The 25,484-nt window shown below is 39.5% G+C and overlaps 1 protein-coding gene across 1 annotated transcript; it reads left to right on the top strand.

Annotated features, from left to right (window-relative positions):
* Positions 1 to 1,245: 1,245 nt before the first annotated feature.
* Positions 1,246 to 25,440, top strand: apoba (apolipoprotein Ba). The gene is made up of 28 exons (XM_083998186.1): positions 1,246 to 1,413; positions 2,016 to 2,051; positions 3,792 to 3,908; positions 4,012 to 4,150; positions 6,331 to 6,475; positions 6,662 to 6,808; positions 7,138 to 7,262; positions 7,339 to 7,415; positions 7,497 to 7,953; positions 9,305 to 9,449; positions 9,532 to 9,693; positions 9,850 to 10,061; positions 10,536 to 10,710; positions 10,802 to 10,972; positions 11,076 to 11,279; positions 12,051 to 12,224; positions 12,336 to 12,541; positions 12,645 to 12,809; positions 12,999 to 13,129; positions 13,364 to 13,574; positions 13,757 to 13,929; positions 14,019 to 14,194; positions 14,575 to 14,687; positions 14,830 to 15,203; positions 15,439 to 22,917; positions 23,018 to 23,126; positions 23,709 to 23,895; positions 24,014 to 25,440. The coding sequence occupies exons 1-28, from the start codon at positions 1,359 to 1,361 to the stop codon at positions 25,187 to 25,189; spliced, it is 13,041 nt and encodes a 4,346-aa protein (XP_083854312.1). The 5' UTR covers positions 1,246 to 1,358; the 3' UTR covers positions 25,190 to 25,440.
* The last annotated feature ends 44 nt before the right edge of the window (positions 25,441 to 25,484 follow it).

The following is a 25,484-nucleotide window of genomic DNA, read 5'->3' as shown; positions in this document are numbered from 1 at the left end:
TAAGACCTCATGACAAAAAGTGTGCAGTATGTAGGAGGATTTAAAATGTATTGTTAGTGATGTGTGTTTTAGGCCACCGGTGTGACGTGACAGTGTGTGGTGTTACTTAGTAGCTGACAGTAATAACAAAAATAATGATAATAATGACTTCATTTACTGTACATAGCACCTTTAAAACCATGCAGTCAGACTTAAAACTTGGGTTGGTCATGTGGTCCACTCAAATTAGAAATCAAAAACATAATAAAATAGCATTATGACGGATAATATATATGACCTTGTATCTGCAGGGTCACTCTCTATTGTCAAAGTTATTGCCCTAACTAGGATGTTAATAAAGACATAATAAAATTATTTTACATAGAACAAATTAAATAATTACTGGACCATTGTAATCAAAAAGGACAAAAGAAGTGACCAAAGTGTTGATAGCTTAATAAGGCAGAAAAGCTCTGCCGGTGTTTTTACCTTTTTTATCTGGTCTGTTATATATATAATAAAAAAAATCACAACGGATAGATTAACTTTTACTTACTTCAGTAATTTGATCATGTGTAAGGATTAGCTATCCAAAGCTAATGTAACTTTTCCACCAGTGTAACGTTTGTTACTTAAACTAAATCCGTTTACATTTGGGGTCTTGAGTAGGGTAATGACACAAGGACAACTTCATCTTGCTCAATCTGTGTTTATCTCCACTCCAAGAACCAACAGAATACTCCACATCACCTTAGTATCCTTCCGCCCATCTCAACCATCAGAGAAACTGAATAATATAGTTACAACTTTCAATCAATGAACATAATGTACCTATTCTCTTCGCTTAACTTCTCAGTAAACCTGTGAAAAATAATGTAATGGACAAATAATCTCATTTTACACTGATTATCCTCAGGCTGATTACTTAAGTCTATTCAATATCCTGTCCTGTGTTTTAAATGTTGGTTGTGGAGCTTCTTTTTTTTTTTTTTTTTTTTTTTTTTTTAAAGTACACTGAAGTCGCCCGCTGTGGGTTTGGGTATGTGATAGCACCCTACTTATGATTTGCAAGTTAAGGGTCAGTATATTGCAGTGTTTTAAATTATTCATTTTTTCTTGTACTATTTGGTCATAATGTGGAGACCTTGAGCAAATGTGTTTTGCTTCCTATGGTATTGATTAGTTCTCTTTCTGCCCTTAAATCAGAGTTTGAACTTTGGGACAAGCCTGTGTTGTGTTTGTATAGTTCAGGTATTCGGCAGGGCTGGGTGGTGGAGGGACAGGCAGGGCCTTTATAAAAGATTTGGTTTGAGGTATTACTGTATTAGTCAAGACTTGGAGCGCTAAAGAACAGAGAAAGCTCTTTTCAATGACCCACGATGGGTTACAGAGGGCTCTATCTGTTACTGTTGCTGATCAGCTGCTCACTGGCTCGTAAGTAGGAATCCTTTTTGATCACGTGGCATTGGGATGATAATGTAGCATTTTTAAAATTATTTGTCATTTGTATGATAGTGTGTTAATGTTAACATGAGACGGTCTGTTGTCCTAGCAAAATGTGACAGTGTGTGATATAGTGAGCCAACATGAATAATACCACCCTGAATGAAAATGGAATTCAGGCATCATTCAGTTTGTTTTCACCCATGATTGTTTGTTTAGCTTTGATTATATTTGATTATGCAAAATGTCCTCAACTGATTTGCAGGGATGAGGGATGGCACCAGAAAAGAACCCATTCAGTGTTGGGTCAGACATTCATTAACTATAATTCTTAGCTTGGGTGTATTTCATTTCACAGGAATCCCTTGATCATGAGACACTGGGATAAAACTTGTCTGATAGCATTTCTAAAATTGTTTGTCATTTGTATGTAAGTGTGTCTGTTAACGTGAACATGAAACCTACCAGTAATATTGGGCAACAGAATAGATAGATAAGATAAATGGATAGATACTGTAGATAGATTTACCCATTTATTCTGAAATGATCCTTAGTCAGTGATTTCCATTGACCTCAATCTTTTTGTTTTCCAGAGGAAACGACTGACAGTGAACAAACATCATGTCTATGTAAGTTAATGTCTCATTAAATAAAACCAATTTTATGTATCATATTACATTGATACATTACATACATACATACATTGTTAATTTTTTAAAAAGCTGTTGCAAAAACACTATTTCAAAATAATTTGAATGATTGGTTAATTTATTGTCAATCATACTAAGGAGCTTGACACAGTTTGTACCTGGTAAGAGCTGAGTATGTGCATGCAAAGTAGAGATAGAAGTGGGTAGATGATATGTTTCAGCAAACAGACACATTGACCTGCTCAAAGATCAGTGGTGTTTCTGCTAAACTGATGAACGCATGACCTGTTTTCTGAAGATAGGAGCAGGAGCTGATGAACTCCTGCTTGTTTATGATTAAGTGCAATACCCGTGTTCACTGTTGTCTTAGCCGCAGGCCAGTGCAAAGGTCTGCTGCCGTAGTGATGATATGGAGAAGAACGATCCTATGTCTTATATAGGAACATGACCTCATCTGTATGGAGACTTGGTTTGAAATGATTCAATCACCACTTTGAGAATTGTACAGAAATTAAAAAAGTCCTAGTCAGGAAGCCATTTTTAACAGACCTAACCATATACTAGCTATTATTAAAGGGATAGTTCACCCAAAATTGAAATTTCAATCTACTCACCCTCATGTCGACTAAGGGCTGGGAGAAGAGTCCTCCGTGGCTTCTCTGAGTTACAGGGGGTCTCGGCGTAGCAGTGCATGTCCATATAATGGTTGCAAATGGATACCAACTGTCTTCGTAACAAAAAGACACACAAAAAAACATCCAAATACCTCCATGCTGCTCGTATGTAATGTCCATCTTGTATTGAAGCCCCGAAATGCGAAATTGTTCAGAAAAAAATTAAATAAGTCTATTTTTCAAGCTTGTTTTGTAGCGGAAGCTCCTCTTCACGGTTCGTCAACTTTGGACAAACTGGGAAGAGGACGGAACCTGGTTCGTCCAAATTGGACGAACCGGGAAGAGGAGCTTCCGCTACAAACAAGCTTGAAAAATAGACTTATTTAAAGGTGTACAGAAAAGAAAATTGAATTTGAGCCCACTTTGGGTCATAAAATTAATGTGATAACTCATCTTTCAGACGTTGTAGGCCAAACTTTGTGCAAAATTCTATTTTTGAGTAAATCCGGGATGAAAGTGTGTATTTTTTTTTCGCATTGGATAATGCAGGCGCACGGATTATACGTCAGCCTGTACACGATTCACCAGCCACTGATATTGGATCCGTCATCCGTCATTCAAACGTCTGAGACACGCACACACACACGGAGCTCGGGCTCGCCCCAAGCTTTGAATATCCCGCCCGCTCGATAACGACCAATCAAATTCGTTTTCCTCACTCGGGTAAACTCGTGTTGCAGCTCGTGACAACTCGGCGCGACAAACAGGACAAACGGCCATTTCTGTACACCTTTAACATACGGATATTACATACGAGCAGCATGGAGGTATTTGGATGTTTTTTGGTGTGTCTTTTTGTTACGAAGACAGTTGGTATCCATTTGCAACCGTTATATGGACATGCACTGCTACGCCGAGACCCCCTGTAACTCAGAGAAGCCACGGATAACTCTGAAACTTCTCCCAGCCCTTAGTCGACATCAGGGTGAGTAGATCATGAGTGAAATTTCAATTTTGGGTGAACTATCCCTTTAATGAGTTAGAGCAACGGGCCTTCACTGGAGAAAGTCCATTTAACAGTTATGTTCTAATTATTTTATTGCAGTGGCATCCAGATTCAAAGTCAATAAGAGGTATATGTACCAGTATACCACAGAGAGCAGGAATGGTGGGGTGGGTGCTGCCAACCTGTTGAACGGCCCAAAAGTGTCTTGTCAGGTACGTGCATGACTGTTATGTGTCCCATGCTGTCTGTTCATTTGATGAGAGAATATTCATTATCTGAGCTCCCTCTTCACTGACCCTGTGTCTGGTGTCATAGTTAGAGATCGAAATCCCCCAAATGTGCAAATTCATCATGCACACCAGGGGCTGTGTTCTCAGCGAGGTGTCAGAAGACCCCCAGGGCCAAACGGTCTACACACAGTCTCCTGGCTCAGACGCCTTTCAGGCTGCTATGGAAAAGTAAGTGCAAAACATTTTTTACAAGACAACACACACATGCAATGTCATGACATTTATTTTGTAAGTTAAAGTTGGTAAGTTGACAAAAGTGAATGTAAAGTCTGCGACTTAGTCGGAAATTTCAAGACGATACACCTTCAGTTCCCTCTGTGAACCTCTTACAAGATTCCAAGTTGGATTTTGTCCTAAATTACCCATTTCATGTACTACTCTACTAATCAGAATATAGTGACAGTTCCAGCAAATATGACCAATGTTACCAACTGAAGCTTTAAGATGAAAACAAGTCTTGTTGAGTCTAAAAAGAGAGAGAGACAATGCGATCGCCTCCGTGATCACCCCCGTGCCGCCCCCGCCCCCGCTGAGGAGGTACTAGAAGAACTCAGCTGTTGTGGAAAAGCACCTTTACCGAGCCGTGCCGTACTGTGAAAGTGTAGTGGAAAAGCGCCATTGAGTATTGAGGCAAAATAGAACACATGAGACCAAACATTAAAGCAGAAGTAAGCGATCCGGTCGTTTTGGCTAACTTCCTGTCAGCCGATGGAGTTAGCAGTCCCCGTCCTCGTCCCTACGTCACCACATTCACGCGCATCCCTTGGCTGCACACACAGAGAGGACCGCCCCTTTATGCCGTTCTCTCTCCTCATTGGATAAAGGTTGTAGGATACAAGGAAAGTTTTCTCCTCGGCTTACAGCAGTAACTGACTGACAGACCCGTGTTTCGGACCAAATCGAGGGGTGAGAACCAAAAGGGCGTAAGTGACATTTTGGGCGAAAATGAGTTCTATATATCAAAAGAAAGGTCTTGATGAGCTCTATCCAATGATGCCAAAATGACCCATCTGAGATCAAACTGTATTGAATAAAGCAACAAAACAATAAAGACCTAACTCAAAAATGTGAGTAATGTTTGGAGCCAGAAGGGCGTAAGTGCACTTACGCCCTTCTGGCCCTGAAAAATACATCTAAATACATGTTGGACCCACATGTTGGTTCAGAGCCAGAAGGGCGTAAGTGTAGTTGTTGCCCTTAAACAGCATTGAAAATGGCTGAGAAATCTGCAGACATGGAACTGTCTGAGGCAGAAAAGATTTTGATGAATATTATGAAACAAACTGATGAATCCTATATTTAAGAAGTTAAAGATGAGTCAGAGTTGTTTTTGAATACCGTCACAAGAGTGATGACAGTAAGACAGAATCATGCCTTGAGAGCCTTACTGGGGTCATCCCTATGTTCCCCAGCTCCTATGTACCTGTTATGTGTGTGACTGGGCAACATAGAACCCTTAAGGGTCCTATGTTCCCCGCTTTTCCCCAAAAAGACCAGGGCAACATGCCATTTTTTGTCCCATACCTGCAGTGGAGTTGTGACTTTGCAGATTTTTGCCTATTTTTGAGTGAGAGGTTGAGTTGTGACTTTGAGTGAGAAGTGTAATTGTCACATTGGTTGGGTTTAGGCAATAAAGACAGGAGTTGGTTAAGTTTAGTACAGTAAAAAGACCAGGTAGAGGCTAGACAGGCCAGATAGATAGATAGAGTCCAAATAAGTAGAGAGAGTCCATTGACCAGCAACAGCGGGGAACATAGGACCCTTTTAAAATAATTAATGAATGAGTTACATGACAATTAATTACTTATTCAAGTGTTAATTATTCAATCAGTTCAATGCATTGTTCAGCAGATACGCCCAATATGTCCTAGAAGACTTGGAAATGTTTGGTGCCAAAAAGGCGTATGTGACGTTTTTGACATATTTTTTTGATTTTAAAATGTTTAAGAACATGTTCATTGTGTTAATATGTCATAAGTTTATTACATAAATACTCATTCATATAAGCATGTCTGTGGTTGCAATGTTGTGGTTTAAGGTTAATGAATACAGTTGATTGAAGTCTGGTCAAAATTTTGTTTTGCCGCTCCTGTAAAGTTTGTCAAATGTCACTTACGCCCTTTTGGTTCTAAGCCCTCGCTATGTTAAGTGATTGCTGTCGGAAGATATAACTATTTAAGACTATTTACAAACTTACAGGAAAGTGTACAAGAGTCAAGTGGACAGCTGTGGTCACAGGTCACAGCACGGGTCTCATAGGTTCAATGTTAACTGGATTTTTAAAAAAATTAAGTAAAGAGTGTTTCCAGTTCTTCTTCAAAAAATAAGTGGTTCGTCTCTTCATGCAGGAACCCTCTGAAGTTCACTGAGGATGTCACCAGTGTCCAGCTTTACCCTGAGACGGACGAGCCAGTCAACATCCTAAACATTAAGAGAGGAATTGTTTCAACACTCATAGTGCCAGACATGGAGGATGAAGAGAGCAGCCTAATGGTTAGTATCCTCACAGAACTGAGAGAAGCTTCTCTAAAAACATCTGAAAGGAGCAAAAGCAGAATAACGATGATCACACGTGAAGGAGATCGACAGGCCGATAGAGGTCAAAGTCTGGGAAAAGGACAGTTTGCCTATAAATACAACTTGTTTTCTGTATTATGAGACTAATATTCTGTTTTTCAGACCACAGTGCACGGTCGGTGTTTAACAAATAACCTGGAGAAAGGGAGTGATGCCACAGATGTGACACTAACCAGGGATCTCTCCCAGTGCGACCAGTTCTACAGCAGGGAATCAGCCAACAGCCCCCTAGCACTGCTGCAAACACTGGTGAGACATAAATGTCTGTCTCTACAACATATGACTGGAAAGGTCGCCACACCAAAACTATTCAGTATCAAAATATATTCTACATGAGGCGCTTTTAAAGAAATGTCTAAAACTTTTTTTTCTTGTGCCACTGTGCACAGAAACACATACTGTATCTCTACCATTCTGTCAATCTTTTATATCTAGTGGTATTATATCATAATACTTTTACTTACACTTATGGCTGTATTAGGATCAAATGGCAATAAAATGATAATGATATTGCAATAAGATAAATATACCAGTGTGGTTATTCCTCCACTTAACTATTGTGCATTTTTGTTTTTTAGCACCGCCCCTTGTCAAAGCTAATCACAAGCACCCAAGACTGCAACTACCAGTTTGATAATAAGGGAAAGCACATCACGAGAGCTGTGTGCAAAGAAAATCACATCTATCATCCTCTCTTCCATGGGTAAGTCATCTTTTGGGTGTATAAGGTAGAGAGCACTGTTATTCCTTTTGCATCACTTTCTGAATCTGCCTTGTAGGGACATTGAAATGTCATCTGAGGTGATCCAGGATCTCAGCTTTCAAAGCTCCAGGAGGACCAGCAACAAACTGTTCGGTAGGTGATCACTGCACGTCTGATGAATGGTTTCAGTTCAGACCTCTGTAATGCAAAATCAATCTTTACATCTGTTCTCAGACGTAAACCCTAGTCAGAGCAAGCCCCTCCCCTTTGAGGATCCTGAGGATAAAGCTCCAGACCACATGAAGGACACTGTCCTGAGCACCTTGCGAGATCTTGTGGCTTTGCCAGGCACAGACCAAGGTCAGAAGAGGACCAGCCTTTTCCATAAGCTGGTGTCTAGCCTGCGTGTCCTGAGGAATGAGACTCTGAGCCAGACGGTCACCGAAATGCTGGATATATCAGGCTGGCTTACCTACCAGTCCCTGTTCCAGTGTGGAACCTCCGAGTGCACCAGCGCTATCCTGCAGGCCATCAGGACCATCGATGGGGTGTCACTAGAGGTCGATGCTCTAGTGTACGGGCTGAGTCTACAGCCTAACCCTGACGCAGCCCGGGTCAGAGATATGCTCAGCATGGCTCAGTATAAACAGAGCAAGGCAATCATGTATGCTCTGGCCAACACAGTCAAGAAGTAAGTCTTAATACAGAGGAAGTTACTTTGTGAGGAAACGTGGTTAGGTGGCCTATGTTGGGCCACCTGAGCTTCACTGCTCATCCACAGATGTTACTCTCCCAAAACAATTTCCTTTGGGTTCAAATTGCACTATAAGTGTTCATCTGGGTTGAGGTCTGGTGACTGCCTGAGATCATAGGCCAAAATGATTCATATAATTTAAAACCACAACCAATTCCTCATATTCTTCACCTGGGATTGTTGTCATCCTGGAAGAGAGACCTCCAGTCAGGACAGAAATGTTTCATCAGAGTAACAACTTTATATTTATCTGCAGTGACCCTACAGCAGAACAGAGAAACTGGGGTCAGGCATTTTAGCCTGTATAGTTCTAGCACTCGCCCTCATGTTGGAAATGTGAAGGATGACTCATCTGACATCACTTCTTTCCACATCTCTCAATACCAGAGCCTTGGGGTTTTGCACCACTAAACTCTTATATGTAAATTCATTTCTATAATGAATTTATGCGCTGCAACCCCGGGGGTTAGAGTGGAAAGCATCAAAAGGAAAGTGAAAGCACCAAAATTAACAGGCTTCTCATACTCCCTCCACTACTTTTGGAACACATTAATATTCAGTATTTTTGGCATCCTATTCCTATGAATACATTTCCAAATCAAACAACAAACAAACCAACAGACATACATGGAAGAAAACATAACCTCACTGATTGAAGTATGGAATCATGCTTTAAAAAAAAGTCCACTTGAAAAAGTGGTCCATATATTTCCACTGTACCCTCAGTGTTGATGACACCTATGTTGGCAATATTATATACAGTACATGGGTTTAAATGAAGAAGATCTGTTAAATTCCAATTCATTTTCATTTCATAGAGTAAACACGGCAGTAAAGGCAAACTTTTTTTAGGCCAACTTTGTGATTGCTACAGGTGTCACTGTCTACTAAAAAAAAACAAGTCAAATGCAACACACGAACCAGAGGATCTGATTATACTCAGTGTTTCACACTGTACAGAGTTAGGGTCTGGACTTGCCTGCTGCCAGGGAAAAAGAATCTTAAAGCATCTAAGGACTTTCATTTCGTATTGATTTTGGCAACCCCTGTGGATAAAAGCAGTAGTGTTTGAATGAAAACTGAGCTCTAGCACGTATTGTCGTAAAGACGCTTATCTGGCTCGTGCACACTGTCTCCAGTCTGAGTGCTGTAAATCGTTTCGTGTAGGTCAAATAGAGACATCAGCAGAAATGAGAGACTTTTGCATGTCAAGTTAAAAGGTTCTTTGTAGTTGCTCTAAGGAAAACATATCTTCATACATGGTGTCTTCTCTGTCTCTTGTCAACAGGTTCCATAAAGGAGAAGTTACTGCAGTGGTCACAGATGTGTCAAATTTCATGAAGACACTTTTGAACGACTGCTCAGGAGAAGGCCTTGATAATGACTCTGACTTTCCCATTGACCATGACGAGATGTCCTTCCTTGTACTGAGGGTACTGATAATCATGCAAACATGTCACACTCTGAAAATCTGGCTTCGATGCAATATTAATACTTTCCCCCCCCAATCTCCAGGTTGTTGGTGTCATGGCTCAAGCAATGCAAGATGTCAACTTCGATTTGATGTTGTCTGTTGCCCGGTGTGCTCAGAAAAGCGACATTCCACTATCTAACCAAAAGGCAGCTCTACAGGCCATTGGGTCTGTGGAACATGGATCCTTAATTTTCAGAGGCATGGTAGGATGATAGGAATTTGAAATCTGTAACAAATAAATATACTTTAAATGAACATAAACTATTATTTATAGTATGCATTTTATCTCATGTAGAAATTGAAATATTGTACTTGCATGATCTGGCCAAATCAGTTCTTAATCATCTGGTCAACCACAGGTGGATGTCTTATTCAAGAAGGTGTACGTGGACACTCAGAGCCCTGTGGAGAAACGCATTGCAGCATATCTGCTTTTGATGAAGAAGCCACATCAAGACCTGGTTAAAGAAATTGTGAATAGTTTGGAGGATCTGGGGAATGAGGAGCTCAAGAGCTTTGTGATCTCTCACCTGAACAACATCCACAAATCGGATGATCCACAAATGTACAAGTGAGTACCTTTGGCAACAGAATAAAACAACTGTAATACAATTAATTAATTGATTTAATAGATTAGTAGTTTAAAGTCCATAAATCCACAGTCTCTGAGCACAAATGTTTTCTTTTGTGATAAAATAATAGAATATCTATGATGTAAATGCCCATTGAGCACCTACAGACACACAAAGCTAGGTGCTAGCTGGAGATAATAAGGAAAAAGTTACCACATATTATTATGTTGCTGAGATTCTGATGGACATACCATTGTAATTTTCTGAGTTCATTAAAGAAATATAATAACACACTGGAGGGGCCAAAAATCAATTAATGCAAAGATAAAAATTAGTAGTAATATTTCCTTTTAATATTAGGGATTTCTCTGTGTCATTTGAAAAAATAATGAAAATTTAAATAATTTGGATTTGCAAAAGACAATATAAATGTTTGTTTTTACTCTATATAATCTTTTTTCTCCTTTCTAAAGACTCAGGGAGGAACTTGAGGAGGTTTCTAACGGCATGTCACACAACTACAAGATGAACTCTCCCTTGGGCTCAGTACAGAGCAACATTATCTTTGATGGCAGGGACACCTTACCCAAGGAGGTCATGCTGGAGACCACCCTAAAGGTTTTTGGCTACAACTATGACATCTTTGAGGTATGTCTTTAAAGTGATTTTTATCTGTGATGACGACACCCATTAACATTTTTTTTTAGATATTCATACGGTCAAAATCTCCCCCTTCAAGCTCACTATGGAGGGAACAGGATTTCAACCGACAATTGATGCTCTCTTTGGGGAGAGGGGTTTCTTCCCTGACACCATCTCCAGTGTCATTTACAAGGCAGAGGACAATGCCCAGATGCTAAAAGACATTTTGGACAGAATCACCCCTGACAGAGACAGAAGCAAAAGACAGGTTTTTGGACACATCATACATATTGTGCCTGAAAATAATGTTTTACTCAATGTGAAAGCTGTCACTGTAATACTGTTGTGCACTAAAATATAGATATCTTTAGGCCACGCAGGACCTTCTGGAAGACATCACAAATCGTGCCCAAAAGCTCATGGATGACATACGTTTCTCTGAAGCCCCAGAGGCCATTGCTTATCTTCGGCTTTTGGGAAATGAGATAGGATACCTGAAGACCAGCGAAATGAGAAAGATGGCTGAGACTCTGTTCATGTACTACCACGTTTTCATCAGGACTCTGCCTATGAAGGTAAGATTAACTGTTCCCTGACACAAACTTTGAAAAACAAGAAGAAACTAGCCCATGTCTTTCTTTTTTTAAACCAAAAATTTGTTATTTCCCTAAAATGATCACTAAACACTGATACATAAGTTGAAAAATAATGAATTTCATTCATTTTGGCTATAGTACATAACCAACTACTCTGACCTTACACTCAGTCTTGTGTGTTTATTCATGAAACAATTTTATCTTTATCTGATAATGTTTCCTTAAATCAGCTACAAATAACTTTTAACTGGATGCAAAAGTCTCTTGTTTCTGCTGATGTCTCTATATGACCTACAACAGCAAATGAGGTCATCGGTGGGAAGATGAGCTATTTCCTAAGAGTGTAACTCTCTAAACGGCGCATCACGTTGCACTGCGTTGCACTGCGTCGTGCTGCATCGCTCGCGGCCAGTTAGGACACTCAAAAAGAAAACAATTAATTTTGTAACTATCGCTCGCTCGCGTTGCATCCAGTTGGGACACGGTGTAAGAAGTTTACTGGAACTTAAGGAAATGTAATACGTTTTGCAGGTCTTTTATCATAAAGTGCTGGACAAACTAATGTTTTACTAACTAGTTGATGTCAGACAAGGAAAGGTCAGAACTGAAAGTCATGTGAGGACCATAAATGTCATTGTGACAGATCATAGCTTGTACCAGTAGCTTGGATAAAATTCACACAATGGATTTCTTACCATGGTTTAAAGAGATCTGTAATTTAATTGAATCCGGCTTGTTTTTTCCCAACAGGCCTTTTTTTCATTGATTTCAAGCACTGAAAATGAAGTGTTTGCCCACTACATCTTCATGGAGAGTGCCTTCTCTCTACCCACTGCCTCTGGCTTCCCTCTGAAATTCTCACTGGCTGGTGTGTTTGCACCCGGTGCAAAAGGAGGCCTGACTCGGTCAGGTCAATACATACCGGTAAGTTAGCTTCCCTTCATCATAGTTTACATGTAAAATAAGCTTCTAATCTAAGTTTGTCACTTCTGGATTACTGTTTACCACTCTTCTGTTTTATTCGTCTGTTTGCAGGCTGAACTCTCCTTTATGCCATCAGTTGGGCTGGAATTTGTCACTCTCATGGGTGTGCACGTTCCAGACTATGTGGAGGCTGGGCTTGAGATGCACACTAATATGTACCATGAGACTTCCATCAATGCCAAGATCGACATAAACAGTAACCAGTTGAGAGTGTCAATACCAGCTCCTAAATCAAATACTCAGCTGCTCAGCATCAGGTCAGTGACACCAGTGTCCAATTACACAAAAATCTCAGCAGTTGTTGTTGTCGTCGTGTTGTTCTCTCTTCGTATTAATAATTCCTCAATTCTTGAAATACAGCAACAGGTTGGTGTCAGTATCCTCTGGTCAAACAAAAACAGTGCCATCTCTGGTAGAGGATGGGACTGTCTCAACTGATTGCCAGCCCCTAATCAGCGGGCTTAAATTGTGCACCATAATGCGTTCCTCCAATTCCATGGACCAGCCCTCGTCTGGAGAAAACAAGTAAGAGAAAGCTAAATTTGCAAATCTCTCTTGACATTCATTGGTGGTTTTTTGTATTTAGGTAAATTGTAGGTAAATAGTTTATGTAGTTGGTTGATATCTAAATAACACTAATGGAGTTCTCACTGACATGTGAAACGATATTTGGAAAAGAAACCAGATTTAATGAAAACTGTGGTTGTCACTCAGGTTTGCGGTGGAAATCCAGCCAACGGGGGAGATTTCAGAGTACACTGCCACCTTCACTAGTGAAACACTTCGAGAGGGTAAAAGGGGACGTAATAAAGTACAGTCTCTGAAGGTGACTCTAAAGGCAGAAGGTACTTTTATAAGATAAAATCTGTGTGTGCCCTCATGTACAATCTAAATATATTTTGGCCATCCTTTGGGCTTTGCATAATTGTCCTATTTTGGAGTCCATACTTGAACCATAACGGCGGTGAAATTAATATACTGTATGCCGTCAGTTTTGGTCCCTTCATTTATCCCTGCTTTCTTTGATCCGTGATAAGGATATCAAGTGCATGTGACACCTATTTGTCTGTGGTTACCAGGTGATGATTCAACAGGGATCACTGCATCTATGAAATACCACTACAATAAGAACATTTTGACCACTGAGGTTGTCATTCCTGACCATGATGTGGAAGCAGGCATCAAGCTGGCTCTAACTGACAGTGATACTAAAGGAAACAAGATACGAGGTATCACCATTGATGTCACCAACAAGAACATCCCACAGCTGACTTTTGTTGGACGCACAAGGTACATGTTGCAACAAACCTTCAATCCTTTCTGATGATAGACAATGCTGAAGTCTCAGCTGTTCTTCCAGATTTCCTATTTTTCCTTTTCCTTTTTTTTCTTTTTTAGCTAGAAATGACTGAATGAATCTTTCCGGGAAATGAAAATAATCATCAACCTACATGTCCTTGTTTTGAATGTAGACTTGAAAAAATGAAGGATGCCTTAATACAAATCCAGCTGGCTATTCCTTCTCTAAAAACTGATGCATCTGTGACTGGAACCCTGAAGATAGATGAGGGCGTATTCATGGACTTAGAAACTGTGGTCAACCTCCTGGAGACATCCTCTGTTGGGAGAGCTTCAGTCAAATATGGTAACTGTTTGCCCTCAGTAGAATTTTCAAGAGAAAACACATGTTGAACATTCACTCATTATTACTGGATGCTTTTGGACTCTCAACAGATGACAACAAGGTTGAAGTGGAACTGAAATCAAAGCTGAATTCAGAACTTCACAAACTAATCCTAGATGTAGAGGATCTACCAGCACAAGTCTCCCAGCTCATCAATGACATCCTGGACCATCAAGTAGCAAAGACTGATATGAAACTCCGTCACATTGTCACCAAAGGAATAGAGGTAGTGTTTGATATTTAAAGTTATCCTTATTACAGTACCTTTATCAGGAGCACAGTACCCACTCTTGAGGAAAAGAGCGTTAAAAAAATATTTATACACAACAGTCACTTTATTAGGTACATTTCTTAAACTGCTTGTGGATGCATATTTCTAATAGGCCAACTATAAGGAACTCAATGCATTTAGGCATGTAGACACAGTCAAGACAATCAAACCGAGCATCTGAATGAGGAAAAAGGGTGATTTAAGTGACCTGGTGGTACCAGAGGTGCTCGTTTGAATATCTCATTATTTAAGAACAGAATGTGAAAAAAGGATGGGGTCTACAGTGCTTCCTTTTTTGGGATTGGAATTTAATATATCTTCATGTCACTTTGAAGGCAGGTAATATATGGCTGGATAAATTGAAAGCACGCATCCCCTATCTTGCAAACTGGCGAAGTAAGAGGAGTGTGTCAGATCTCTCCATGTCTGACAAACTGTTTCTGCATTCGTAAGTATTCAATGTATAGTTTTGCTTTCAGATTGCTTTCAAAAACCTTAACTACATTTTTTAGATGTGCTGGTTGTTCTGTCCTCTGCTTCTCCCAAAAGTTTGAATGATATTGCTTTTTAATTTCTTTTTACCTTAATAGTGACAGCTTATTCCGATACCAGTTCAACAAAGAGAAGATGGCCATATCTCTTCCTCTTCCACTTGGAGGCAAAAAGTTGGAAGAACTGAACATCCCAACCACTTTGTCTATGCCCCGTATAGATTTACCAGTGATAGGTCTACATGTCCCTGCCAAAAAATATCCTCTACCATCTATCACAATACCACCCTCTTTGGATTTCACTATACCCCTTCTCGGCCTGGTTGAAGTATCCACCAAGATCAACAGTAACATTTACAATTGGGAAGGCTCTGTCTCCGGGGGAAACAACACTATTGATTTTCCCAACTACATTGTGCAGTGCAAATCCATGGCTCAGTCACCTCTCAACCTATTGTCATACAAGTATGAAGGTAAGTGTCTTTCTGAAATTCTTAAAAGTTAATCAATAATTCTGTGGAGTTGCTGTAGAGAAAGTGGTATGGTAGTTAAGATTTTGAAGTACTTGTACATATTAAGCTCTTGATCTCTTAATATGCGATTTTGGACCAACTCAATGCAGAGTTTTAGTAAGAAATTTATTCTTCAACTTTGACTGTGCTGTTTCAGATACTGATGACGGTATCATTTCTTTTTGTCTATGTCAAGGAACTGGAATGATGTCAGGCAGAGCTGATGAAAATGTCAAGTACCTTCTTAACTGTTCCTTCAGCCATAGCCTCATTGACACAAGCTTCAGTGTCCTAGAAACATTAACAGTAACAAACAAATTGAACGCGAAAGCTAGCTACAAACTTGAAGCCTCTAGTCCAGTAGGCCTGCAGACCTCAATCTATTACTCTGCTCAGTCAACCTCCACCCTAAATTCAGATGAGGTTTCAGGAGATGGCACCATGAACGGGTTGCTTAATATAGGCTCACTATACACCAATACCTCCTATACCCACAGCTACTATCTACGTCCATTAGATCATGAGGGAAGAGGAGAGTCTACCCTGCACTTTGAGTCACCATTCATCCAAGTTGACAACATGATCCATGGAGTTTGTGCAAACTCTGAGTTGAACGTTGTGTCCAAAACCAATGCCCAAAGAGACATTTTCAAGCATGTAGCAGAGCTCAAGTATAAAGATGCACAACTGACTCTAAAATGCCATGCTGCAGCTACAGGCATGGACACAGTACTCAGTAACAAAGTTGAATTTGGTGTGTCTGACCATATGGCCATCCTTGCAATTGAGTCGCAGGCCGATTATGACACAAATAAGGTATTCTCACTCATAACAGGATCCTTGGATTCAAATGGGCTTGAAGTAAACTCTGAGGGTTCCCTGACCTTTGACACAATGCGTGGATTGCACAAAGCTTCTGTTGGGGTTGGTAGAAATGGTCTGACCACAAGTGGAGTTAACAGCATTCTGTGCAGCTCTTTAACAGTGGAAAATATCTTCAATGGTGCAATTGACAACCATGAAGCATCTATGTCTTCGTTAACCAAAGGAATGACTGCAGAGAGCCGGGGAGAGATAAACATCGAGGGTAAAGTCACACCTGCAGAAGCCTCTTTGAATGGTGTCTTCAAAGGCCATGCTTATGATGCTACAACAAGACACGACATGAGTATTGCACTGAATCGTAGGGCTCTCACCTTTAGTAGTAGCACCATGGGAACACTTAAGCAGATGAAAATGGAAAATAGTCATGCGCTTACCCTCACACTGTGGACCCTAACTCTACACTCCAACACCAACTGCGAAATCTGTGAAGATGTTCACTACAAGCAAGATACCAAGCTTAATATGAAGCCATTTCTTATGTCACTTGGTGCAACAAATGACCTCAAGTTCAATGACATCATTTTGAAGAATGAAGGCCAAGTGAAACTTGAGCCATTTAAGGTGCACCTAAGTGGAAGTATGAATGGAGGTTATGGAGATGAAGTCTCCATCATGAATACCTGTGAACTCACCTGTGATGAAATGGCTGGTACAATGAAACACAGCATGTTTGGAGATGTGATGGGTGCCAAGCTAAGTCACAACTGTGAGCTTCAGTTTGCTGGACTTTCCTCCACTTCAAACTGTGAAACACAAATAGAGTCTGAGCATCTACATTTCGACAGCAACATTCGCACCATGGCACTGCCTTTCAGCTTCACTATCGATGCTCTTGTCAATAGTGATGGAAAGATTAATCTCTATGGGGATCATGCTGGTCAGCTGTCCAGCAAATTGTTGGTTAAAGCTGAGCCCTTAGCTGTTGCATACTCACATGATAGTCGGGTATCATCCACACATGTGCTTCCAAGATGGGAGTCTTCCATTAATGTAGAGCACAAACTTGATGGTCTCCTGGCACCTCATGACCAACACGTGACCTGGCAAACAAAATCTAAAATCAATGACCATGCTTATAACCAGGACATCAATACTTACAATAATCCTGAGCAGATAGGATATGAATTTTCTGGAGTAATGTTAACAGATATTTTCAACAAACTAAGTGAAGACAGTAGGTCTGTATCAGAAATACAAGAATTCCGTATCACTAGTTTCCTTAAGTATGATAAAGTCAATGAGTGTCATATTATTGACATTCCATTTTTTGAGAGCCTTCCTGCTGCTTTTGAGCAACTCAAGAATGCACTTGTAACAACATTAGAATCTCTTCAACAGTTCTTCAACAATTTAGACATTTATCAGCTAGTCAATGACTTTGGAGGCAAGTTAGATTTGGTAGCAGTGCAAGTAAGTAACTTTATGCAAGAACTAGACTTGGGGGGCAAAGTGTCTCACATAAAGAGAAATCTTGATTATTACAGCAGTGAGTTTGCTGTAACAATTGATGACTTTGAACTTCTGATGAACACTTTAAGCAAAAACTTAGAAAATACAGTGACAGATATTGCAACCAACATAAAAGACTTAATCCTTACAGCCAAGGACTATATTGAGACAGGACATCTTACCAATGATATAACAAATGTACTTTCAAAGATTGCAAAACAGTTGCAGGACTTTGATGAAAAATACGAAATCAAGCAGTCACTTGTGAAAGTATTTCATGCCATCGAGGACATCATCAGACAGATAGATCTTCAGAAGCTCACAGAAAACAGAACTGCATGGTTGCGGGAGCTTGATTCTAAATATAGAATACTGGAAAAAATCAGAGACAAACTGTCTGAAATAAAACAGGCCATTAGGGACTTTGACATTAACGTGTTTTTTGGAGATGTAAAGGATTATCTTCTCTCATTTGATTTGGCCTCTTATATTGATAAACTATCATATAAAATCCCCTCTTCAGAGATAGCCAAAGTGATTGAATCTATGAATGATGTTATTGTGAACTGGATTGATGAATATGAAATCCCCACCAAAGTTAATGCAGTGTATTCATACATTAGGGATCAATTTTTGAAATACAGGCTTAATGATAAGTTAAAAGAATTAATGGATCAGACAGTTATTCTGATTGAGGAATTAAAAATTGAAGAGACTGTGCAGTCAATTGTAAGTGCCCTGAAATCTATCAACTTTGAGTTTTTTTATGAAAAAATTAGGCAGTTTCTGGACAGTGTGACAAGCCAGCTCAGAGCAACTGACTTTAAGAAAAGTATTGATGACCTTAACGAAAACATTTCTTCAATGTTTAAGTCAATCAAACAATTTGACTACAGTGCATTTGTTGATGAGACCAACAAGAGGATTACCGAACTAACAAATTATATCAATGAGCAGATTAAAAAATATGAAATAGTACAAAAAATTGAGGCTATAAGGGATTATTTTAGAGAGATCCAAAGCACCATCTTCACTTATTTGGATGAGCTCAAAAACACAAAAGTGGCAGATGCTCTAAAGAAATTGAAAAATGTGATTGACACCACATTCTACAATGACATTAAAATAAAAGTTCAGGATATCCTTGAGGACATGAGACAAAGAATTATTGACATGGATATCAGGGATGAAATCTCCATTTACCTCCAAAGAGCAAGTGAATCCTACAGTAATTTGGTGGCCTACATATCTGTGCAATTTAACCGAATTATAGACACAATTATAAAAGTGGTGAAGGACAACAAGATTATCACCCAGATGAAGCAAGCTGTTGATGGACTTCTGGATGCACTGAAAAGACCGGAGATTGAAGTTGGCTCTTTTACTATACCTTTCACTGACCTTGTCATTCCAGGATTTACAATTGACCTAAACAAACTACAGGAGATCAGTATCCCAGCTCAGATTTCCATCCCTGAGTTTACCATTCTCAACTCCTATACAATTCCTGCCTTTACCATAGATTTTGATGAGATCAAAGCAAAGATAGTGGCAATCATAGATGACATCAGAGAATTTGAGATCAGAATGCCTGACCCAGAGGAAATCTTTGGTGATCTAAAAGTTCTCTACCTATCAGAACTTCCAGATTTCTTGTTTCCAGGAATAACTCTTTCGGAAATAAAATTTCCAGCTATCGACATACCCAAACTAAATCTGGAAGACTTTAGAATCACAATGCTCCCAATTCCAGAGACCAAATTGCCTGAGATTCCCAGTGATATTTGTATCCCAGTTTTAGGTAAAATCCATGGAGAATTAAGAATCAACTTCCCACAGTACACTTTTGTAACTATAGCAAAGATTGGGAATGCAACATTATCATCAAAAAACCCAACGTTTGAAGCCACACTCATGTCTTATGTCAGTTCACCCATTGAGCCTCTTAAATACACCTTTGATGCTGCTTTTCAGGTTGGAGCTCCCAGAATGAAGAAACTGCTACTCACAGGAACAGTGAAAGCTGAACATATGGCCTTCATCTTTAAACATGAAGGCTCCTTAATACTGTCAGGTTCCTCTATTGAGGCTAATTTGAGGACTAATGCCAAGGCCACAACTCAAATGTACACAGCAGACATGTTAAACACTATTTCACTTACACTGAGGAGTGGGATTTCTGCAAACATATACACAACCTACAACCACAACTTAGACATCCCATCAATTGAAACCTCAAATCAAGGATCATTGAAACAGATTATAGATGCTACAGTGGAATCTGGGAAAATTACTGTGACTGGTCAAACTACTGGTGATGGAAAGTGGACCATTAAAGACTACTCTGATGTAGGTACACATGCAAGCAATGTGGATTTCAACATCAATTTCAACACTGCCAAGCTAGTTTTTGTTGGAGAAACAGACTGTAAAGCTTTGAAAGTGAAGAAAACACTGACTGCTGAATCAGTGTCCTTAAGCCATATCGTCCTTGAAGCAACATGTGAAACTGAAGGTCCATCCCTTAAGAAGAGTGTAATGATTTTAAATGGAGAGATACATATTGGGGACTTGAAAGTTGCACTGGCAGCATCTCATAATGCCGAATTCACTGGAAATCTGATTGGATCCTTGTCCAACTCACTGGAATTAATGGTGCATCCATTTGAGGTTGTACTTGATGTTAAGTCTCAAGCAAATTCAAAGATTTCCCTCCCCCTGAAACTCTCTGGCAAGGTGGATTTCCTAAATGACTACGGAGTTGTACTAAACTTCGAAAAGCAGCATGCATATTGGATTGCTTTGGCAAGATTCAACCAGTACAAGTATCATCACAACATAACAGCAGCAAACAATGAAATGGACATTTTCTTTCACTCATCAGCTAATGGAGAAGCTAATCTGGACTTCCTGACTGTTCCCCTCTCTTTCCCAGAGATAACAGTACCTTGCCTTGAAATGAAAACCCCTGCTGTAAAACACTTCTCTCTGTGGGAAGAAGCTGGATTCAAAACCTTGCTGAATTCTCCACAACAGTCATTTGATATGAATCTGAAGCTTCATTATTACAAAAATCCTGATATGCACAGTCATGAATTATACCTCGAACCAATCTATGATTCAATCCGTGACAATGCTTATGTCATCCAGGCTCAATTTGAAAAATACAGGGATAAAGTAGTTGCACTTCTAAAGGATTCATACAACAAAGCTAAGTCACAGTACATTAAACACAAAATTGACACTTCTAACTTACCTCCTAGAATCTTCACTGTCCCTGGATACAAGATACCAATGCTGAATATTGATGTTTCTGCTTTTAGGGCTGAGATGCCAGCTTTTAGCTACTTTGTTCCTAGAGAGGTCAGTACACCAAGCTTTAAAGTTCCTGCATTGGGCTTCACTGTGCCATCCTATACCCTTATAGTACCGTCTTTGGAGTTACCTGTCATCCATGTTCCAGAAACCTTAAGTGCAATTAGGCTTCCCACTTTAACTCTCCCAGCCATTGAAAACAACATTATGATTCCAGCCATGGGTAATATGACTTGTGACTTCTCCTTCAAATCCACTCTGATAACCTTAAATGCTAATGTTGGCCTCTACAACCAGTCCGACATTGTGGCTCAGTTTGGTGCTTCCTCAACATCTGTGTTTGATATTTTAAATGGAAAAATTGATGGCACCTCGAGTTTGACACAGAAGAGAGGACTAAAACTGGCCACCACTGTCTCCATGGAGCACAACAACATGGAGGCAAACCATGAATCTGCTGTTAGACTGACCAAAAGGAGCATGGAAACTTCCGTGTCTAACGCTGCGAAAATCAGTCTACCACTCCTCAATCTAGAATTGAAACAGGAAATCACTGGAAATACCAACACCAAGCTAAATATTATTTCCAGGAAAAAAATTAAATACACATTTAACATTCCTGCAATTGAGTCTGTAGGCAAAGGGAACCTTGATATAGATTGGGCACTGGAAGCACTTTCCCATATGTCACTGACGACTTCTACACAGGGGAAGTCAGATATAACCATAATGGGAAGTTGTGATTATTCTGGGGAATTAGAGAATGAGGCCAGTTTCTATCTTAATGCCAATCACCTGCGTTCAACTGTCAGGACTTTCTTAAGTTCAAACTTTGACAAACAAGAAAAACAAAAACGAAGCCCAAATAATAACATCCTCCAGTTTGACTTGAATGAGAACTTGGCTCTTGAGATGTCCATCCAGCATATCTTTGCAACAGTTCATTTCACAAGCAATAACAATATAAATTCAGCATCTTTCAACACAAATGGAAGGCACACTGTGGAAGGAGAACTAGATTTTGTTCCTTTAACAACATTCAAGACAAAGTTGAACATTGACGGAAGCCAACCAAGTAGTTTGGGTCAAGTTGGACTCGCTCAGAGCATCAACCTTGCCATCAGCTCAGAGAAGCAATCCCTCACCTGGAGTGGTAAGGAACAACTGGCATCTCTCATCCATGCTTATGATTTACTCATGTCCAATGATGAATCTCAAATACGCATGGATGCCACTGGATCAGGGGAAGGCCACCTAGAATTCTTGAAGGCAGTTAAGCTTCCTGTATATCAGAAGACCTTGTTTGATGTGTTGGAGTTTGATCAAGTCGCAAACATTGACAACTTACAATTCCTTAACATTTCATACAGCATTGTGTACACCAAGTCAATGGAGGGCCAGGAGTATGCAATACCATCTAAACTACATGAAAATGGAATCACTTTTAGCAGCCCTGTGATTTCCTTACCTGTGCCCTCTTGGGTAAAAGAGATTCCACATTCCATAAGGAACATAGACATGCGATTTGAAAATGCTGATGTTCCTGATTATCTCACTCTTCCCCCTTTAATCCCTATTCCGGGCTTCAATGTACCGTTTACCAATTGGTTTGTGGAAGCCTTTACAATTGATCCAAAGAATCTCAACATCCCTAAAGTGATCACCACCGTACCCTTTACCATCAGTGTGATAGGTTATCCAATAATATTAGTGCCAAGTTACAACATTGACACAGAGTATCTACAGGGAAAAATGTCATTCCTTTCATTCAAGATGCCAAAGCATGAAATCACTGTTAAATCTATCACTCCAGAGCAAAAAATTGAAATCCCTGAAATAGCCCTACATCTGCCTACAAGTATATTTATTCCAGCTTTTGGTGGCCTCAGTGCTACTCTTAAGATGTCCTCCCCTATTTATAATGCATCAACAACTGCCAACATGGAGAAAGAAGACTCCAGCCTCATAACTTCGCTCGATTCCAACTGCAAGTCTCATATGACCTTCCTGGAATATGACCTGTCTGGTAAGTCTTGCATATACTGTATTTGACTAGACAGCTTTGAGGCACTTATAAATCAGAGACACCATATGAATTATATTTTATTTTATTTATGTCCCCCCAGCCAGTGCAACTCTTGGATTTGATAATGGAGTAAATCTAAATGGGAAATGCAACCTGGTACACAATGATGCAAATATCAACTTGCTACAGGTGTCCACACAAAACACGAGGTAAGTATGGGTAATCATAAGATTGGAAAACAAGACTTACCGGTATTTAGTTTATTAATTCTTTCTGCAAGACAATTTCCAACAGGAAGAAAGAAAGAAAAAGGTGAGAAAGAGAAAGAAAAGGTGCAAAGCATATGATGAGTCAATATCATGAATTAATTACTGTATCACATCAGCTGCAACATTTACTGTGTTGTCATTAATGCAGTATTACATGTGTACTCAATACTTAGACACCTTATTAAGTTTTGCGACTGCATGTTGCATGGTTGCAAGAGAGTTATTTGCATGTCAGTACTCAGCAGACATTAAAACACAAAACGCAAAGTACTGAAAACCAACTCTAGGGTAGATATTACTGGCTTAGTATCCAGGGTTAAGAGCATTTTCAGTGAACTAGACCAGAAGAATCCCTTCGTTTGGTGATAAGTCTTGATGTTGTTTTGGGGCTGCTGACCTCGACTGAATGGAAACATTCAAAACATTGTGTCTTGTCAGAGTGACATGGCTAACCCAAGAGTTCTCAATACTATCTTGATCAAATGCTCATTAAAAATTACCACTTGTTTTTCTGTTTTACAGGGAGTCTCATCATGTTCTGACTGCTGACATCACCAGTCAAACATTTACGGATGTGAACCTCCGCTTTGCTTCACGCAAAGATGGAATCACTGCATCTGTTTCTTCACCATCGACTGGTTTCTTGGGCTTTCAATTTCAGCAAAGGTCTCCATCACAGTTGTATGGAAAACTATTCAGTCGCTCCCTGGTAACTCTTTAGGCCCTTTATAAACTATTTCTAAATCTACATGTGGTTTGATGTTAAATGTATGGAACTTGACAATGTTTAAACAATTATTATTCTTCATTTTTTCCTCCAACTTCAGTCTACTCCAGAGAAGGACACCGATGTTTACACTGCCAAAGTCACACTAAGAAACTCACGGAAGCTAATCTTACAGACATCATGGAATTGGGACTTCCTCCATGATGTGATTGAAGGGACCAAGGACAGAATTCCTGCCATGACGAATGCTGTGTTGAAGTTTATTAACAAGTATCATGTCGCTCACTTTGGCTTTGACCTCAACCGTGGTGGAATCAAACTGAAAAACACAGTTTCCAATTTTGTAGAGAGAGTCTATCAAGGGGTTCTTATGTTTTGTAACACACTCCAGAGTGCAGTCAAACAGTTTGCAGAACAAGGTATAAACTTGTACAGAGAAGCTTCTGACAGCTTGATGTCTATGAGTATGAGGAATTCTGCAGACAGGTTGGCTCAAGAAGCCAGGCTAGTTTTGAGACATGGTGAAGACAAAATGTTTGTCTTTATAGATGCTGTAGCAGAGTTCTTGACTGACATAACATTTAAATTGACTGAATCTGATGAGAATCCCCTGAACTTAGAGATGTTGCAGCAAACATGTTTGTCTGAACTTGAGAGGGCAATCCAAGGGTTTACAAGCACAACGGCTAAAATTTTCAGATTATTCAGGGAAATGCGCTTCATCATACCTGGAACAGATGTTTATGTTAATGGAAATGAGATCATAGATAAACTCAATTTTAGTACAAGGTCTGCATATGATCAGCTAAGACAGACACTGCACAATGGCTTCAGTTTGCTTTACAGGGCAGTTAATAATTTCGTCCATCTTATTGCTGAAATAGGTGAGAATTTCCGCACCTACCTAAAAAATGAAAATGTTGAAATTATGCCTCAAGTTGATGAAATCTATGGAGAGGTTCTAAAATCTTCAAAACAAGAGATTGAGCAAGCTAAGAGACATATGGGTACATACAAAGACTTTACCAAAATGAAGATTCAAGAGGCTTATAACACTTTAAGTGTTGAGTGTGTAAATAACAGTACTAAGGAGCTTATAAGTATTTTGCAGTCACATCTCTATGGAGGACTTAATGAAGGTGTAGACCTAATGAGAAGGGCATCACAGAGTACAGCACCATACATTATAGTGGAAAATAAAAAGGCTGACATTGAAATCCCTTTACCCTTCCCTTGGAAATCTTTCAACGAATGGCCAATGCAGTTCAGACAGTGATGTCTTGCATCTCCTGGTAACATGGGCTTTATGGCTGACAGGATTTATATGCTGTCAAAAAGAAAACGTTTTGTTTGGTGCCAAAAATAACATGTTTAAATGTATTTTATGTTTGATGTCATAAAACATGTTCAAGCTATTCTCTAAAATGTAATAGATGAATCGTGAAAAAAGCATATACAATTACAATAAGAATGTATTCAAAATGAATGTTTGATTATTTTGTTCAATTAAACAGTAATGAACAATGACTAACACATAACTGGTTCTTTTGCAATTGCTTTGTCTTCACCAT

The sequence above is a fragment of the Trachurus trachurus genome, assembly GCF_905171665.1.
Source record: "Trachurus trachurus genome assembly, chromosome: 22".
In the NCBI taxonomy this organism is placed as follows: Eukaryota; Metazoa; Chordata; class Actinopteri; order Carangiformes; family Carangidae; genus Trachurus; species Trachurus trachurus.
The sequence above is the reverse complement of the archived record's forward strand: the minus strand, read 5'-3'. Positions and strand labels throughout refer to the sequence as shown.

What these genes read in the sequence shown, in the direction of transcription:
- apoba (XM_083998186.1), top strand. Translation starts at nt 1,359, where the DNA reads ATGGGTTACAGAGGGCTCTATCTGTTACTGTTGCTGATCAGCTGCTCA. An exon ending in TCAGGACTCTGCCTATGAAG is followed by an intron (nt 11,280 to 12,050) that starts GTAAGATTAACT and finishes TTTTCCCAACAG; the next exon opens with GCCTTTTTTTCATTGATTTC. An exon ending in CCCTCGTCTGGAGAAAACAA is followed by an intron (nt 12,810 to 12,998) that starts GTAAGAGAAAGC and finishes GTTGTCACTCAG; the next exon opens with GTTTGCGGTGGAAATCCAGC.